The sequence below is a fragment of the Cariama cristata genome, unplaced genomic scaffold (assembly GCF_000690535.1).
Source record: "Cariama cristata isolate BGI_N322 unplaced genomic scaffold, ASM69053v1 scaffold19837, whole genome shotgun sequence".
Classification (NCBI taxonomy): Eukaryota; Metazoa; Chordata; class Aves; order Cariamiformes; family Cariamidae; genus Cariama; species Cariama cristata.
The window spans coordinates 1-17259 of record NW_009627309.1 but is presented as its reverse complement, the minus strand read 5'-3'; the positions used below and the strand labels follow the sequence as shown (position 1 = coordinate 17259).

Below are 17259 nucleotides of genomic sequence, written 5' to 3'. Positions count from 1 at the left end.
AGCGCCGCGCCCCGCCGTCGGGAGCCGCCCTGCCGTGCCCCCGAAAGCTACGGATCAGTTGTGCTCAACGTTCAGAGGTAACCACGCCATTTATTTACTGGATCCTTTTAAGGTATATTCAAACGCTAAGACATACCTGGCACTTTCTCAAAGGGCAGCTATGTTCCTTCAGAGTAAAATGGCAACATTAACAATGTGAACTGTTGTTATGTTCTAACAATAAAATATCCAAAGGTAATTTTAAATTGTGATAAAGTCCAGCAATGTAGTGATCATGAGCCCAATGGGAATTTTGCGTAAATTTGCACTCACAAAAGAGTTGGCAGTAACTTCCAGGTATTACAAGCATTTGTAAGAGCTACTTGTGCAAGCAAAGGTTTATAGAATCATAAATATTTTCCTGTTTAATCTAAATATATAGAGTTAACTTTCCTACAAATTTTAAAACAATCAAAATATTTATTAGTGGTAAAATAAAACATTGAATGTAAAAAAAATCAGATTGAATAAACATGAGAAAAAGTAACTTTGAAGCTATAAAAAAGTTCAAGATACCTTATCATCAGCATAATAATCTTAATCCCTGTGACTGCTACAGATTAATTTTTATCTTGAATATCATGAGCCATTTTTACGTCTCTTTCCTGGCAAGAGCTTCTAATATATCAACTGATCTGGTAAAACAAGCACATTTAGTGACAATTCAACAGGCAATGTAACATTATTTATGCAGTACCTAAAGTAAGCAACCATTTTGCAGAACAATTAAAAGAACTGCATCCTAGAAAATAACAAAGTAAATTTCCCCTGGGTATAGGACATCAACATTTGAGCGACAAAAACAGTAAGGATGGAGAAAACAAGGAAAGGCAGGCAGTAGCAACAATAATATGATTTCACAGCTACTTAAAATAATTTCTTCACATATTCAGGTCATTTTCTTTACCCTCGTTACTTTGAAAGGTATCTATTCTAAAAGGAATGGAAGAAACTAAGGCATAAAGCCCTAGGCCTTACACTTTTATCGAAAATTAGATGCTTTTATTTGGAACATGGTAGCCGTCTAGCTGGTAACACCTGAGGCTGTGTGGAACAGCAGGACCTTCACTGAAAAAAAATAATTAAGACTATCTCCCTAAAGATTTTTTTTTTTTTCCTGAGAAAAAGAAGCATGTGCTTCTGTTTCTAGCTTTCAAACCATGGGCAATAGAGAGAAACAACTATTTAAAAAACTCCACTGTATTTTGCTGCTGCTGTGCCACCACAGGGAACACAAGTTGTAACAGATACTTCTTTTGATTTCTAGTGACACAGCTAGTGATGTAGATAAACAGTGAAAGCTAGCAAAAAGATTTCAATTAAAAAAAAAAAAATTAATTACAAACTTGGTAAAAAAATACAAGAAAAAAATGTATTAAAAGATTCTATGTGTAATTCTTTTTTAAATAACATTGAATCAGGATGGAATCTATCTTCCCAACCATTTCTACACCTCTTCATAATGGTCTTGCTAATGTAGTGACATACATGGCATGTTTCAGAAAGAAAAAGTCTGTTTGCTGAAACTTCTTAGATAATCACTTCAACAGCTCTGTTTTGCAATCCAGATCACATTGCCTGGGTGATAAGGTGAGTTTCGTATTGGAAGAAATTTCATACTGATGGAAAACTTTTTTTTTTTCCTGTGAGGGTCTGTATAAAAACATCTGTCCTTATTGCTGTACATTTACAACCTTTGCATGGTCTCTGGAACTGGTGACCACAGCTAGACAAGCTCTCTGTTTAGGAGATAAAGATGCCCTATGTAAACTATGTCATTAGTGGCACATTTAACTCCAAATTCATACGTGGAACAGGATCTTGGGGAAGCTGCCTTGGGGCTACAGACTGTCATAAAAAGAAAAAAAAAACCAACAGAAAACAGTTGTGGTATTACTTAAATATTTGTAAATAATGCTTTTTGTGCCTCTTACTGTTTACGGTTATAGTCCAAGACTTACATGTAGAATGAACACACCTGAAACTTATATCCAAGAGTACATTTTGAGGTGTATGACTCATTTTTCTGTCAAAATATGCAGCTGAAATTCTGGCAACTCACAGGAGGAGGACGTCGGTTCCACTTGTTGAACTTCATGAGACTCTTTTTGGCCCATTTCTCCAGCCTGTCCAGGTCCTTCTGAGTGGCAGCATATCCATCCAGTGTTTCAGCCACTCTTCCCAATTTTGTATCAACTGTAAATTCGTGTAGGCTGCAGTCTGTTTCATCATACAGATCGTTAATGAAGATGGTAAACAGTACTGGCCCCAGTATGAAACCCTAGGGAGCTCTAGGGTTTTGCCTCCAACTGGACCGTACGCCACTGATCACAACCCTCTGGGACTGGCGGCTCAGCCAGTTTTCAAGCCACCTCACTCTGCCCTTAAGTAACACATACTTCATCAGCTTGTCTGTGGGATGTTATCCGAGATAACACCAAAAGCCTTACTACAGTTGAGATGAACAACATCTACCACTCTTCCTTCACCCACCAAGCTAGTTGTCTCATTGGAGAAGGCTATGAGGTAAATCAAGCATGATTTCCCCTTTGTAAATCAATGCCAACTACTCCCAGTCAACTTCTTGTTTTTAACATGCATGGAAACAGTTTCCACGACTATTTTTTCCATCAGCTTCCCAGGTTACAATGGAAGCTACAATAAAGTACAAGGAGTACAGTAGGGTTTGGTATTTTTAAGAATATATTATAATTTTAAAAGCATCAGTTACACCTCGTAAAAAGAGGTGTACCGTATCAGACCAAAGGTCTAGCTAACCAAAGAACTGGTCTCTGAAAGTTTCAACAGTGAATGCCCTTGGAAAAAGTATAAAAATTGGTCAAATGCATAGTAAGGCTCCTCCAGAGTACTCTTTCAACCCTTCAACTATTTGCAATTCAGGGACCTCCTGTGCCAGAAACGGTGTTTCTGGTAATTCTTCATACATTTTTCTTCCATTGATTTGTCCGATCAATTTTTGAGCCCATGTAAACTAGTAACATCTTCTCTTGTAGTAAGGAATTCCTCAGCATAACTGCATACTGTGTGAAGAACCACCTTCTATAGCCAACAGAAGCTGACTTACTTGTATCTCATTAAAAATGGGCTATGGCTATCTTGGTTGCCAGATGAACCTGAACCTTACCCAATGTAATCTGTGGGAGTTGTGTGGGCTGTGAGCTATAGCCTGCAGCTGGCAGTATCTACAATTCAGATAATGCCAGAAAACTGTTCGTCAGCTGACAGTGCATTATGGAACGCAGAAGCGATTCATGAGAATCCAGAGGGGAAGCAGTACAAAAACCTGATAGCTGAATGGTATGATGTGCTTTTATTAGAATCATAGAATCATTTAGGTTGGAAAGGACCTTTAAGATCATTGAATTCAACTGTTAACCTAGCACAGCCAAGTTCACCATTAAACCATGTCCCTAAGCACCACATCTACATGCCTTTTAAATGCCCCCAGGGTTGGCAACTCTACCACTTCCCTGGGCAGCCTGTTCCAATGTTTGATAACCCTTTTGGTGAAGAAATTTTTCCTAGTACCCAATCTAAACCTCCCTTGGTGCAACTTAAGGCCACTTCCTCTTGTCCTATCACTGGTTCCTTGAGAGAACAGACCAACGCCCACCTCGTTACAACTTCCTTTCAGGTATTTGTAGAGAGCACTAAGCTCTCCTCTGAGTCTCCTCTTCTCCAGGCTAAGCAACCCCAGTTCCCTCAGCCACTCCTCATCCGACTTGTGCTCCAGACACTTCACCAGCTTTGTTGCCCTTGTTTGGACACGTTCCAGCACCTCAACGTCTTGTAGTGAGGGGCCCAAAACTGGACACAGAATTTGAGGTGCGACCTCACCAGTGCCGAGTACAGGGGGGCAATCACTTCCCTAGTCTTGCTGGCCACATTATTTCTGATACAAGCCATGATGCTGTTGGCTTTCTTGGCCACCTGGGCACACTGCTGGCTCATATTCAGCCGGCTGTTGACCCACACCCCCAGGTCCTTTTCTGCCAGGCAGCCTTCCAGCCACCAGTCGTCACACTAGCACTCGTTCAATTGGAAACTCAAGGTGTTGCTTTGTCTGGATCCTATTTACTACTGAATTTCTATTGTAATGCTATTTTCTTTCTGGCTGCCTCTGGCACACACTCTAGGCACTAGTCTTCTCTCTACTATTCATGAAAATAAGACTTCCTCATTCAAATTTCAGTATGGTTCTGTCAAATCAAAAAGTCAATTATCAAAAAAAAAGGGACTGTCTCCATCTATTTCAGTAATCAAAATTTGGGATGCTTGTGTCTCTTCCAACCAGCCTGAGAAATGGTTCTACTCATAGTAAATATGAAAAACTCACAATAAAATTCCCGAAGGTGATTTATTTTTAATTCTTAGTAAAATGTACACTTTTCTTACAAATTAAGAAGTGCTGCAAACCCTTTGAACAGATTATAAATTACTGACCAGAAATGCAAAACACAGGAGTGGAGCCTAACCTCAGTAAAGTCTTCTGTAAAGTACTAAGCTCAGTAAAGTTTTGTCCTTTATATAGAGGCTCCTTTCCAGGAAATTCCACTTTGGAAGACCTTTACTAATCAAAGAACAATAAACACTCTATACTACTAAACATATATGAATATATTTCAAAAATTGTACCCGTTTTAGAAGTATTGTTCTCAAAGGCAATTCTCTTGTCGTCTTCAAATAAATTTTGATTTACTTTTAAAATTTATTTTATTTTTTACTTTATAGACTGGGGAATCCAGAAATTGCGTATCTGTAAACGGATCGCCACGCCTTAACTTGCTGTAAACAAAAGAAATAAAAGACATCATTTATGAACATCACTAAGCACCTATGTAATTATAATAATTATAGTAACAATTCTAAATGGTAAATACTCCCAATGAAGGCTTGATATACTAAAGAAATTAAATTTATGGAAAATAAACTGGTCTGAAATAGCAAGGCATAGATAACTACTGTTTTCCAAAATAATGCTAAAAATAGTAGTCTTTTTATGTGGCCTGTATCGTATTAATATGTGAGTAATCATAACTTATTCCTATAAGACAAAACTCAAAAATTATTTAAACCAAAAGCTTAACAGCATCCATTCAGGATAGTATACTTGAAAATAAAATATAAATAGGAGACAGTAATCTAAAATCTTGAGTGACATCCACATTTTTTTGTTAGTAGTTACTGTCTCTCTCCAGAAATACAGGACCTTATCATTGTGGGGTAAAAGAGGAGAATGTACCAATATCATAATATTACAGCATGTTAGCGTCCAATTCAATTAGTAAAAGAAAAATGGAGCTCTAATCCCTTTGCATTTCTTTTACAACCTATCTGGCATAAATATTTCTGAAAAGCCAGTGGTAAAGTGAAAGGACACTTCCTACATTACTTTTAGCTGCTATTTGTCCTGAGTCTCATTTTTTCAATTAATTGTTTGCTTACTTACAGAGGTAAACAAAAATATTTTGAGGATATATGAGAACATTGTGCTAATTTCTTCAGTTTGTGGATTTATTTTCTTCTCCTCTCACAGTTTTATCAGAAGAGGAAGACATACTCCTTTTACACTTCTGTCAAAGTAAGCTGCTATAATCCTTTCACTCTCAACACTATTACAGGGAAATCTTGATAGTGTCTTTACCTCAAGAATATGCATTGTACTAATACACACACAACACAGCATAATTTTTCCTTAAATTAATATTATACTTTAAAAAAACCCCACCAAACGAAACAAAAAAACCTAACCATCTTTGTGGCAAAAAACTCTCAGAATATTTTCAGAAGTAATCAGCTTAAAGGTCCACTGGGTTTTAGATCTATTCACATTAAGTGCAAATATATTAGTTTTGTTAATGGAAGTTTGCCTTTAAAATCTTCTTTCAAATTTTAACAGTTATTACACAATTTATGTCTTGTCTTTTAACAGTCTTGGAACTCCTGTGCCACTAAATTTGCTAAGAACATTGAGAGGTAAATAACTAATTATCAAATTAATAGATCTTAAAATAAAAATATTTCTTGTATCAGATACAGCTAGTTAAAGCAAAATGACTGAATTATATAATATTAGTGTATAAAATTATCATGTCTCTTGACAATATTACAAGGACATTATTATGGTACAAGTTTACATTTAAGTATAACATTTACAATTACCCACCTCTACAGGGGTTTACATCATGATAAACATTAAGAATTCACTATTATTCACTACTAGTATAAAATGTTATATTACATGCTATATTTAAATTTTGAGACTTAAATACTGTTGATGTCTGTCTTTGGTGCTTGGAAGTCCTGCCACACTAACAGGAAATGTTTTATATCAACACTGAAGTATCTTTGCAAAAGAGATTGTGAAAGAGATAGTTTGTTTATTTGGGGGCTTTAGTAGCAAACCTTTACCGGGCATAGTTACGTACTCCAAAAAACAAACAAAAGCCCTGATTTACCTACACCTACCAGTTTAGACTGGGTTCTTTGTAGCAAAGGGTGGCTCTTTGTCGTCTAGATGGTGCTGCCAAGTTTTCTTCTAAAGTTTGGGGGGATTTAGGTAAGGAAGTGTGAGTACTAGTATTTGTCAGATCTTCCAAAGCCTTTCTCCCTGTGAATACAGTAGTTCATATGCCTCATTTTAAATATTTTCTGAATCATTAAGTACACTTTCAATTCATAATTACTTTTAATTACTATTTCTTAATTCAGGTACTTTGGTTACTGCTCCTACTCTAAAGATGTTCAGCAAAAAATGGAATACATGATCAAAGAAGATTCTACTACAGCAGTTTTCAACCTACCCAAATTTGGAGCTGTTTGAGGTCTGCCATGGCTCTTGGGACACTTTAAGAAAGCCCCATAGGTACTGTAATTTCCAGCTAGCTGTTTAAGACTCCCAAGAGTTACTGCATTTAAAAAAAGTAAAACTGCACAGAGCCCATGACCCTGAATGCAGGAGGAGGGCATACATGTATAATGTGAAGACTCAACCTGTACGAGAGTACTCTAGTACTGCATTTTCCAACTTTATGTCTGCTCTCTGGGCATATATGCATAAAATGAGCATAGCAAGGTGATTAAGTGAGCCTCTTTAACTTCAAAACTGTATACCACCAAACTATTTACAATGCCTCCTATCTCAAACCATTGAGCATGTCCAAGAGGAATATTCCACAAAAAAAGTAACCAGCCATGGTAGAAGAAATACTATTTGTCTCAGCTTTCTGTAACCCTTCAAGACCAATTCAGAATGCCAGACCAAACAATCAATATTTAATTTGGAGATAAATATATTGACAACTTGCGAGAAATATTGAAATTAATATTTAGCCCACACTTCAAAAAATTCTAAACCATTTACTCTCTGAAATCATTTACTCACTGCTCTCTGAAAAGCACTAAGGTTTAATGCAGACAACAATCCAAGATGAAATAAATAATCTTCATCTGTATTCCTTAAAAGTTCTTCCAAGAGTGTAATTTCCTCACTGATACAGGTCAAGTTTTAGATTTACTGCATCCAGAGGAGAACATTTGGAATGCTGTTTTTCAAATGAACTGAATTTAAACCTCTCTTATCTTCACTTCTTGAGTTTGAATGCTTTACCTTAAGTCCCCTGCGGCAGCAAATGGATGCTATTGATCTCATAGAGGAAATTTATACACATATATACAAATGCTGAATTTTTTGTTGTGCCTACCTTGAGACCAATAAATTATAACACAATATATTTACCTACCTGTCAAAAAACTGAAGATTTTCTTTCTTTATTATAGTATATGCAGGCCTCGTGCAGCCTAGCATACACACTCTTCAAGTGGTGGTCAAGCTGATAGTGCCAAATTACTATTGCCCTGTAGTAGAATTCTGTGCTGAGATCAAGTAAAATATCTCAGTGGGTAAGACTGACCATTTCATCAACAGTCTTCTGAAATGTGTTAAGCAGAGACATAAAGTCAGAGATTCCTCACTGGATTTCTGCTAACATTACTTCTGAGAGACATATTAAGGTGACTTTGGGCTGCTTGCAGCAAGTCTCTCCTGATTTATGTGAAGGCAAAAGAAAAAGCATTGTCTTTTGAAGGAGTTCATTAAGGAAGAGCAATGCTAATTTGGTTTAAATGAGAGGGCTCTCCGATCATGAAAAAACTCCCGTTTGGCGGCCTCACAAATCAATCTTCATTTGTACTGGTTTTAAAGTGAAAGTAAACTGCTACTCCAAGCTTTCTTAAAGCTTAAGGTTAGAGATCAGGTCAGCTGCTTTTTGAGCAGTAAGAGTTTTGAGACATCTATGAGTCTGCATTATTTAGGAAAGCTGGATGTCTTTTGAGTGTGAATATTTATGTTCACCTAGATCTGACTACATAGAGACTTTCATTACAGGAGACTTTCAAGGTATATTTCCAAGTACAGCTCAAGGTAGTGATCAGAGGAGCTGGCATCATCAGAAAGGACGGCATTTCCTTGCTTTCTTTTCATTCAAGATATGGATTTGGATGTAGGATGGAAAATGAACTGATTTTTGAACTATGCTTAAATGGATGAAGATCAAATGATTACCTTGCTTTTTATGTCAGTAGTCTTTGATACTGCTGATCACAAGGGTTTACTAATTTATCATTAAAGCTAATAAAATTATGGGATCATTTTTCTACCTTCCAAAGAAGGAATCAAAGATGAGAAGATGCAACTGCAAATGACCAGGACTAATACCTCGCACGATGGTCTAATTTTCCCAGTATTCCTATTCTGTTGTCCTGTAAAATAGGAGATTTTTTTGGCTGTTGTGACCTAGCATTCAAATGAAGCCAAGGCACTATTTGCTTGATAGTCTGGGATTCAAACTGTTAATTTGAGCTAGGAAACTGTCCAGGTGTTGGGACATTCTCAGGGATAATGAAGTAAACAGGAACTTGTTGAGAATAAATAAGTTTACAAAATAGATAACTCATTCTACAGAACTTCAAAGCTACAATTTAAAGCATATTTAAACTCTAGCATAGACATGTCAGTCATATATTCCTTTAGCTCCTTTACAGTAATTTTACTGTACAACAGAAGAATCTAAACCTATCTTCCAGACTACACTAAAGATTGATTATTTTCTTAACTTAATGTATCTTACTTAAAGAAGAAGTTGTTACGTGAAAGTTTGCTCATGGATAGATTCTAGAGAAAACCTGCTCAAAGTACTTTTTTTAGATCTCAGAATTCCTGTTGAATTGCAGTGTTTCTGAAGAAATACAAATGAAAAATTTAAGTCCAGCTATGTTCTCCATTTATGAAGGGAACTGTGTAGTTCACTCTTATTTCCCTTGTATAAAAAGCTCAAGCTATTCTATCTTTTCTAACCCCAACTTCCTGAATTCCATCACATTCTTTGAAAAATGAATACATGCTCCAACTATAATTGGTCCTCAAGAATGTAGACTACTTACATCTGCCCAACTAAATGTCACCTTGGAATATACTGAAAAGTAACAAGGATATTAGTTACCGCAATTAAAAAAGGTACTATGACTGCTATATGATATAGAATATGAATACTTTTACTGATTTTCAGTCTTACCTTTTTCCACTTCTGTTTTATCCACTCTAAGCAAGCAATAAGAGTAGCATAGTATTAAGAGAAGATACCTCACCACTATTTCAGACACTACCTAATTCAAAATGCCATTTTTTTTCTCACCCATACACTTACCATGACAGGGTGTCAGAGTCTTTTTGTTAGTGTCTTCAGAAATACGATCAAGTTTTTGTTCTGCTTTTTCAGCATCCAGTGCTTTCTTATGACCATTTTCCCCACAGATTTCAGAGTTTTTCAGTACAGAGTTCATGGAAGCTTTATGGTTATCAAGAGCTGGGAGCTCCACGTTGGAAAGACCTTCCTGGAAAAAGCTATCTACATTTAATGGCATATCTTTAGAACATTTGACAGGTAAGAATTTTAAAAATCTTGATTTTTAAACCATAGGCTTTACCTTGCTCATAAAGGAATCTATCTCATGAGGGACTTCCTGGTCATCCAAAAAATCCTGCTGCTCAAATATTCTTCCTGCAGAAAAAATTTTCCCCCCCCCCCCCCCCCATCAATATGCCTGAAATAATTTTTTTCTGGTCTAGTCTCAGTAATACCAGAATTAAACCTCTGTTTGTACTTTACCTGATTATCAGGAGAATTACTAATGTGAGGGCTTTTATGTGCCGCTGATGAGGAATCTACTTTCTTTAATGTATTAGCATCAACTTGTTCTTTAGCTTGTGATGTATTCATAGCTACACCATTCTGAGTAATTAAAGCTACTTCCATTTGCTGAGTTTCAGTTATTTTATTTCCACAAACAGCCTCTGCATGCAATGCATCCTTTCTTTTTAATTCTTCATTTTTACAAAGTGAGAACTCGCTAAGATTTTCTTTTGGTATTAGGTATCCTTTCTGGCTAGCCTTTGCCAGTGTACATTTTAATCTGCCCGGTGAAAAATGGCTACTACTTTGGTCTCCTTTCCGAGTAATTTTATGAATGCTGTCACTTTCAGTTCCTCCACTTTGTCTGTAACTACTTTTTTTGTTGTATTTTTTCTTTATAATATTCTTCTGGTCTTGTTTTCTCTTGCTGTCATGTTGGTGTATCTCTGTTTGAGACTTTTTTGAAATATATTCTCCGTACTGCCCATTTTCCTCTCTACAGTATTTTGCTGTCTTCATTTTAGAAGGGTTTTGAAAAGTTTTCCTGTTTACTCTTGGTCTGCTATGTTTCTCATCTGTATGCAGAAAGTCCCACTGTAAAGGCAATACATTAGAAGTGTTATCTTGGAATGGTAAATTTTCAGCACAATAAACTTCTGGTGGGATCTTGTTAATAGATGAGTTTGAATCTGCTTTTTGTATTTTGCTTTCCATGTCTTCGAAGGTTTCTGAGAAAGCTTCTTTATTTGTCTCCTGTTTTCTTGGACTCATTAAGTTAACCTGGTATATCCTCCTAGTATCTTTAGCTTTACTTGGACAATTTTGTGCTTGATAATATTTGCTGGTATTTGGCAAACTCTGTTTACCTACAGAATTTCCTGTAGGTAGCTGTTCTGTCTGACTTTGGACTAGTTGAGATCTTGAGTCTGTAGTTTCTGAAACTTCACTATTGTCAGCCCTAGTGTTTCTTTTTTCTGCATACAAATTTGAACTGACTTCAGTCCTGCTTTTAGTTTTAACCTTCTTAGAATATTTTACTTTTCTGAAATTTGCTAGAATTTTATCAGTATTGCCATTACTAGTTTTATTTCCGTGTGATTTATCTTTGTCTTTCACTGTAACTGTGAGTAGTTCACCTGCATCACTGGCAGTCAACTCCATATCAGCATCATAAACAGTTTCTTCAGGCTTCATCTTGTCAGTAAAATGCAGCTTCTTAAAATCTATCCTCCTTTCATTGCTAAATTTAAGAGGTGAAGGAACAATGCGAGACAAGTCACTTGAACTTTCTTGCAAATTCATGTCATTGGTGTTGCTGCCGCTGCTGATACCATGATGAGGCAGATTATTTGAGCTACATTTTTTATCAAAATCCTTTATATTAGGTTGAGTTTTTGACTTGTGAAGTACTGCATGTTTCTTTCTTTCAGTCACATTTCCACAGAACAGCAATGAGCTAGCATTATATTGCTTTGTAAGCTCCTCAGACTGTCTTAAAGATTGTGTATTTTTGACATGAGTCAGGAAGGCACTATTGCAAGTTACTTCTGTGCATAACTGATTTTCTGCAAAGAGAAAAATTTCAGCAGCTTAGGCAAAGAAAGAATAGAGTATAGTTATCATAATAAGATTACAGAAGGTTGGATCAGAAGCATGGAAAATTACAAACTGCCTTTTTTTTTTCTTTACTGAATATACACATTCTGTGGTTGGTCCTTAAATATTTAGTTAACTAGAACTAACTTCATATTTTACCAAAGTTCAACTTTTGAAATTGGGTATAAATAAAAATGTATTTTTCTATAACTACTTCAGTTATTATTTGGTTATCTTATCAAAGTTTTATTCTGTTCATGTTAATTTAGTTACATTTCAGCTGTGTTATTTTAATGCATATTATTCTACAAGTGGTTGTCAGGACACATATACTTATAGGTGAGCATTCAATTTTTTATTAGTTTATTATAGTTTAGGAATCTTACTATATGTTCTGTATCACACATCAGGTAATGAATTATTAAATACTAATTCTCAGATAGCTCTGAAAAATAAATCACCTGTACAGAAATATATCATACCTTTTAAAAATATATTTTTGTCAACCGTTTTTTCCACTGGGTCTACGTCAACTAATTTTTGATTATTTTTACAAGAAGGCAGTGATAATGCAAACTGGACTTGATCTGAATGCATTTCCTTTGGCAAAATAGCGGTACGTTTGTAAGAATTTGGTATTTCATGAACAGAAGGGCTATCTTGCTGTTTTGCATTAGCTGTTGCAATTAAAGGAAGCCTCACTGGCAATTCTACAGATCTGAAAAGAGGAAATCTTACTGTGAAGATTTTTGTTACATTTTATGCCATAACATTCAATTGTTTAAAACATTCTCTTAATAATGTATAAAAGCAAAAACCCCAAGGACTCAAGTATGAAATCTGCTTCTATCTTAGAGGCAAATGTATTTTTTTATGATAGGGAATCCTGCTTTGTGCTGGTGAGATCCCATGAAGAAAGCAGCAAGTTACTCAAACACAAGTTTTGTCTAACACTCTCTCTCAAAATTACAAGTTGCAAATAGGTAATTTCTGAATTGGACAGCAAATTGTTTCTCATTACCTCAAAAACACCTAGGACAATACACAAAAATTAGTTGTAAAAAAAGATCCACGGACACTTAATCAACTTCTGTATTGATACTAAGGGAACTAGAGAGTTAATCTTAGAAACACAAGCCTGTTACAATGGTATGTAGTAGTGTGTAACTTTGTACCAGTGCATGACCACATCTGGCATAAAAGTGATAACAGGACCCTTAAATCAAGGACGTTGCGCTCATTATCAGGGACTGCACTTCAAGGCAGGAACTCTTAAATCATTACCAAAGACCTTGTTAGGAGAACAGGACCGGAGACTGCTGTCAGTCAAGAAAAAGGAAGATGAGAGCTAAAAGTTCAGCAAAAGGACATGGTGATGAAGAGTGGAAGAAGTAAAAGACCACCAGATGTCTCTGAAGACCCCCAAAAGGACTAAAATGGACATACGGAAATGGGAGTTGCCTATGATAATGAGTTCTGGGAAAATTGTTAATATGTTAATCATCTCTTGGAAGTCTTATGAATATGTATAAAACCTAAAAAATATAAGCCTGTAACTAACACAAGCACGGTATGCACGCTAGGTGGAAGGATCCCCCGTGCATCCAGCGCTGCTAATAAAGAATACTGAATCACTGCTAAATTTGATGTTTAATTTCTTGGAATCAGTATTTAATATAACCACCTACCTAGCAGATGGACATGCACTTTTGAACCGGTCATCAGTAGGGCTACTTGGATCAGCTGACAGAGGAAGAGAACTCTGAAGGTTCTTTGAAAAGAAGAACAGTAGGGAAGTAGAAACAGTTGAATAGTCTCTTATGTTTTAAATATCAGAAATATCCACAAAGAAAAAAAAAATGAATGGGCAAAAAATAGAAGTATTGATGAAAGGCGCATGATACTCACACGCACACACAACAATTATAAAGAAAAATATTTTGTAGGAAAACCTATCAAAATCTGTAACCTACTTGCATCCTAAAGCAATGTATAGACTTTTTTAATGTAGCTATAACTAACACAAACTACATTATACATATATAAGCAGAGAGCAACAGCAAACAACTCTTTAGAACAGACAATAAAAGTATTTTTTTTTTTAAATTAATTGTAATTTTGCAAAGACACAAGGACTAATGTGGACTATGATTTCTGGTAAACTTTCCACATGCAAGGTATTTATTGCAGCACTAAGCAAGGAAGGCAAGTAACTCGCTCATTGTTAAAGAGTATCACATACTGAAATACTATGCTTTTTTTTTTTTTAACCACATGACTTCATCAGGGATAACTGATATTTAACTTTTAGATACCTTGTAAATAAGATTAAATCCTACATTTTTAGCGCAAACAACATCAAAATCTAATTGATTTCACTAGACTAGGGTTTCATCCCAAGTTTTAAGGAATTGGGGTAAGTGTTTTAAAATGCATATATGATTTCAACGTTGCACTCATTTAGATGCTTTGAAAATATTATCCAGGAAAATAAGTTCAACATGGTAATAGTGCAAAAAACACCTTACCTCAGAAACACTGCTTATTTCTATTGCAGTTAAGAGGTTATGATTCAAAAATGCTTCGATTTCTCTAAGAGTTTTATTCTGCATGTAAAAGAAAAAGGAATTTTAAAAATATATTTTAAGTGGCTAAGTGGCTTCTGCCTTAAGAAAAGACAAGATATAAAGGTGAATCTACGTAATTTTTTTTTTTTTCACTCAATTGAGCACAAACTGATTTTCAATACCATCTCAATACCTATAAAGGTGAAGCTGACACTAAAATAGCTATGGATAGACATATACACTGATGGACAAAATAGCAAGTACAAAAAAATTCTGAGAGAAAAATCAAATGTGAATACTATGCTGTTAGATGATATTACTTCACAAATCTGAGAGGTATATTTTAAATCACCATTTTAAGAAGCAATATTAAGTTTCCAAAAAAAGATAAAAGCTTGGTTTAGCTGATCTAAGTTTAAATGATATTATTTGCAGCATACCAAACAGTTTAGTTTTCGACGAAGCAAGATATTATGAAGCTGCAGCTCTTCTACTTCCTTCTGAAGAAAAATCTTCTCATTCTTTAGCTTCCGAGAATTTTCTTTCTCCACACTCAAAGCCACAGCTAGTGCTTGATTATTTTGTTTTAAAGATACTTTAAACATAGATGAGTTATCTAAAGGAGACAAAATCATATTATTTTCAACAGCTTCAATTCCACGTCCTCTCTGCATGAACTATCACTACATTTTTATCTGTAGGTTTTGGTGGAACAATAGCAAGGCCTAACACTTTCTAATATAAAACTGTTTCTGTTGGCTGTCATTCTGGTGACTACTGTCAGTCTCATCTTCAAGTTTATTTCATGCACAGATTCTGCTTTAGTCTGGACTTTTTTTTAAATAAGGTTATTTTAAGAGGTAAGCATTTAAAAATGGATAGTTTCACAGACATAACAATGTTTCCAAATTTCTAAAAAATAAATATACATTTTACAAATTAAACAGTTCAAACATATTGAGCATAAATTCGAGTTTTGACAACAGAAAGGAAAAAGCTTTACATTAGAAATATACCTTCCACTGTCCTAATGAAAACCTGCCTACTCATATCTGTTATAGAATGTTTTAGGGACTTAAACTCTTTTTTTTTTCCAGTGACACTGAATATTACCAAGATGATTTTTTTTTGCCTCATGTTCATAGTATACACAGAGTTAACTTGAACTCAAGGTAGAGACAAGTCTGACCATACTCTTTTATAGTACAAAACCGAACAAGGTTAGCTTGAAGTCAGCTCCAACTACATCTTTTCATTGTCTTATGTTATTACTTCTGTGATCTGTAATCCAAAATTTGCAAGGCCTTATTTCTTTGCTTTGGGAAACAGGTAACAACAGTGGAACCTTGTAAATCCAAACACTATGCTTTGAAATTACTATTCAGCTTAGTTAATTATTTGTACTACTGCAGTGTGGAGATTTCTAAAGGACATTAGTACTATTCATCTATACTGTTTATTTTTCACTGAAAAGTAGTATTTTTGACATAAAGCCACAGTAAGTTCAGATATATTATACAAACAATAAAAAATATATACACATATATATATAAAAACAACAAAAATTCTGCCACACTGATCACAGAAAGAGAAGCAAAAGTCAACATTCACTGAACTATGCTGCTTGAATTGGAGAGCTCTGAAATAGCAGTGTTTCACTACATTTATAGTTTCCCTACCTTTTACAGAAGAGGATCTGAGATGTTCTATAGTGTTTTTGTCACAGCCAGAAACAAAATCCAACCATCTACCATGACAAACCTATGTTTGAATTTAATCCCGACTTACTGGGAAAACAAAGTACCTTCTGGCAAGTGATTAAATCAGCAGATTAATATTCACAGTTTTCCTTGATTCAGTAAATGACTCAATGAAGAATTTTATATAAATCCCATTTTGCAAATGGGAATACTAGGTATTTTACTATGGCCACTATATTTTAAAAGGTCATTGATTTTACTTATTCTGGTACCTCAGTTTTTAGATGTCCCAAATAGATGTGGACATGGATGTTAGAAATGCACTTGAGTACACTTTTTAAAAAAACACTGGCATGCCAAAGAGCAAGCACTGAAAATACTCAGAGAATGAGATAAAAAACCAATTTAGAGTCAAGTGTCTTAACTTTTAGACTCTACTAAAATTCTCAACATACCACATTCATATTTTTAAGAGGCAACAATTCAGTAAATCACATTAAATACAACTACTATTCCTTTTGAAGTCATACATTCGAAGTACAGTAGATGGCTTCACTTCTGTTTTGACAGGACTTACTCATTAATTTAGTTTTGATTTTAGATGCTAAAGAAGCATTCCATTTTGCAGCTTGTAATGTTCCATTCCTCTTCTTAGTATGTCCTTTAACAGCATCCAAGGTGAAAATGGCAGATGATTTAGCAGTTGCTCGTCTATCCATCATCAAAATGACCCTGTACATTGTCAAGGGGAATGGACAAATAATACATGATCTTTCTCACACTTTTAAAAAGTAAGTTTCATAATCTCTTATTAGGATTTGTTATCTCTGAAGTTGAGAAAATTGCTTCAGTCTTTACCTTTGTTGAATTAATTCAAAGACATTAAGGAATCATTCCTTGAGACTTCAGTCACATTGTCACAGAGAGGCAAAATATTTAACTGATAAACATGAAGACTAAAAGGATCACGGATTTTTGATCTTGTCCATTCCCTCAAGTTATCTAGCCAAGTTTACACTTAAAAGGGAAAAAAAACCCCAAGGTTCTGTCACTTGACACTATGACGAGATCAGCTTTTGCTTTGTTGGGACAAATTTTCAATTGAAGCATTTAAATAAACCGCGTTATAAATGCTATAAATTTACA

At 35.1% G+C, this 17259-nt stretch overlaps 1 protein-coding gene across 1 annotated transcript; it reads right to left on the bottom strand.

Moving 5' to 3' along the window:
* Window positions 1-4739: 4739 nt before the first annotated feature.
* On the bottom strand, window positions 4740-16853 carry LOC104157117 (shugoshin-like 2). Its single transcript, XM_009704410.1, is given in 9 exon segments — window positions 4740-4845; window positions 6529-6670; window positions 9765-10103; window positions 10145-11815; window positions 12329-12564; window positions 13535-13617; window positions 14375-14452; window positions 14854-15029; window positions 16691-16853. Coding segments are annotated over 9 exon segments (2994 nt in total).
* Between the last annotated feature and the right edge of the window lie 406 nt (window positions 16854-17259).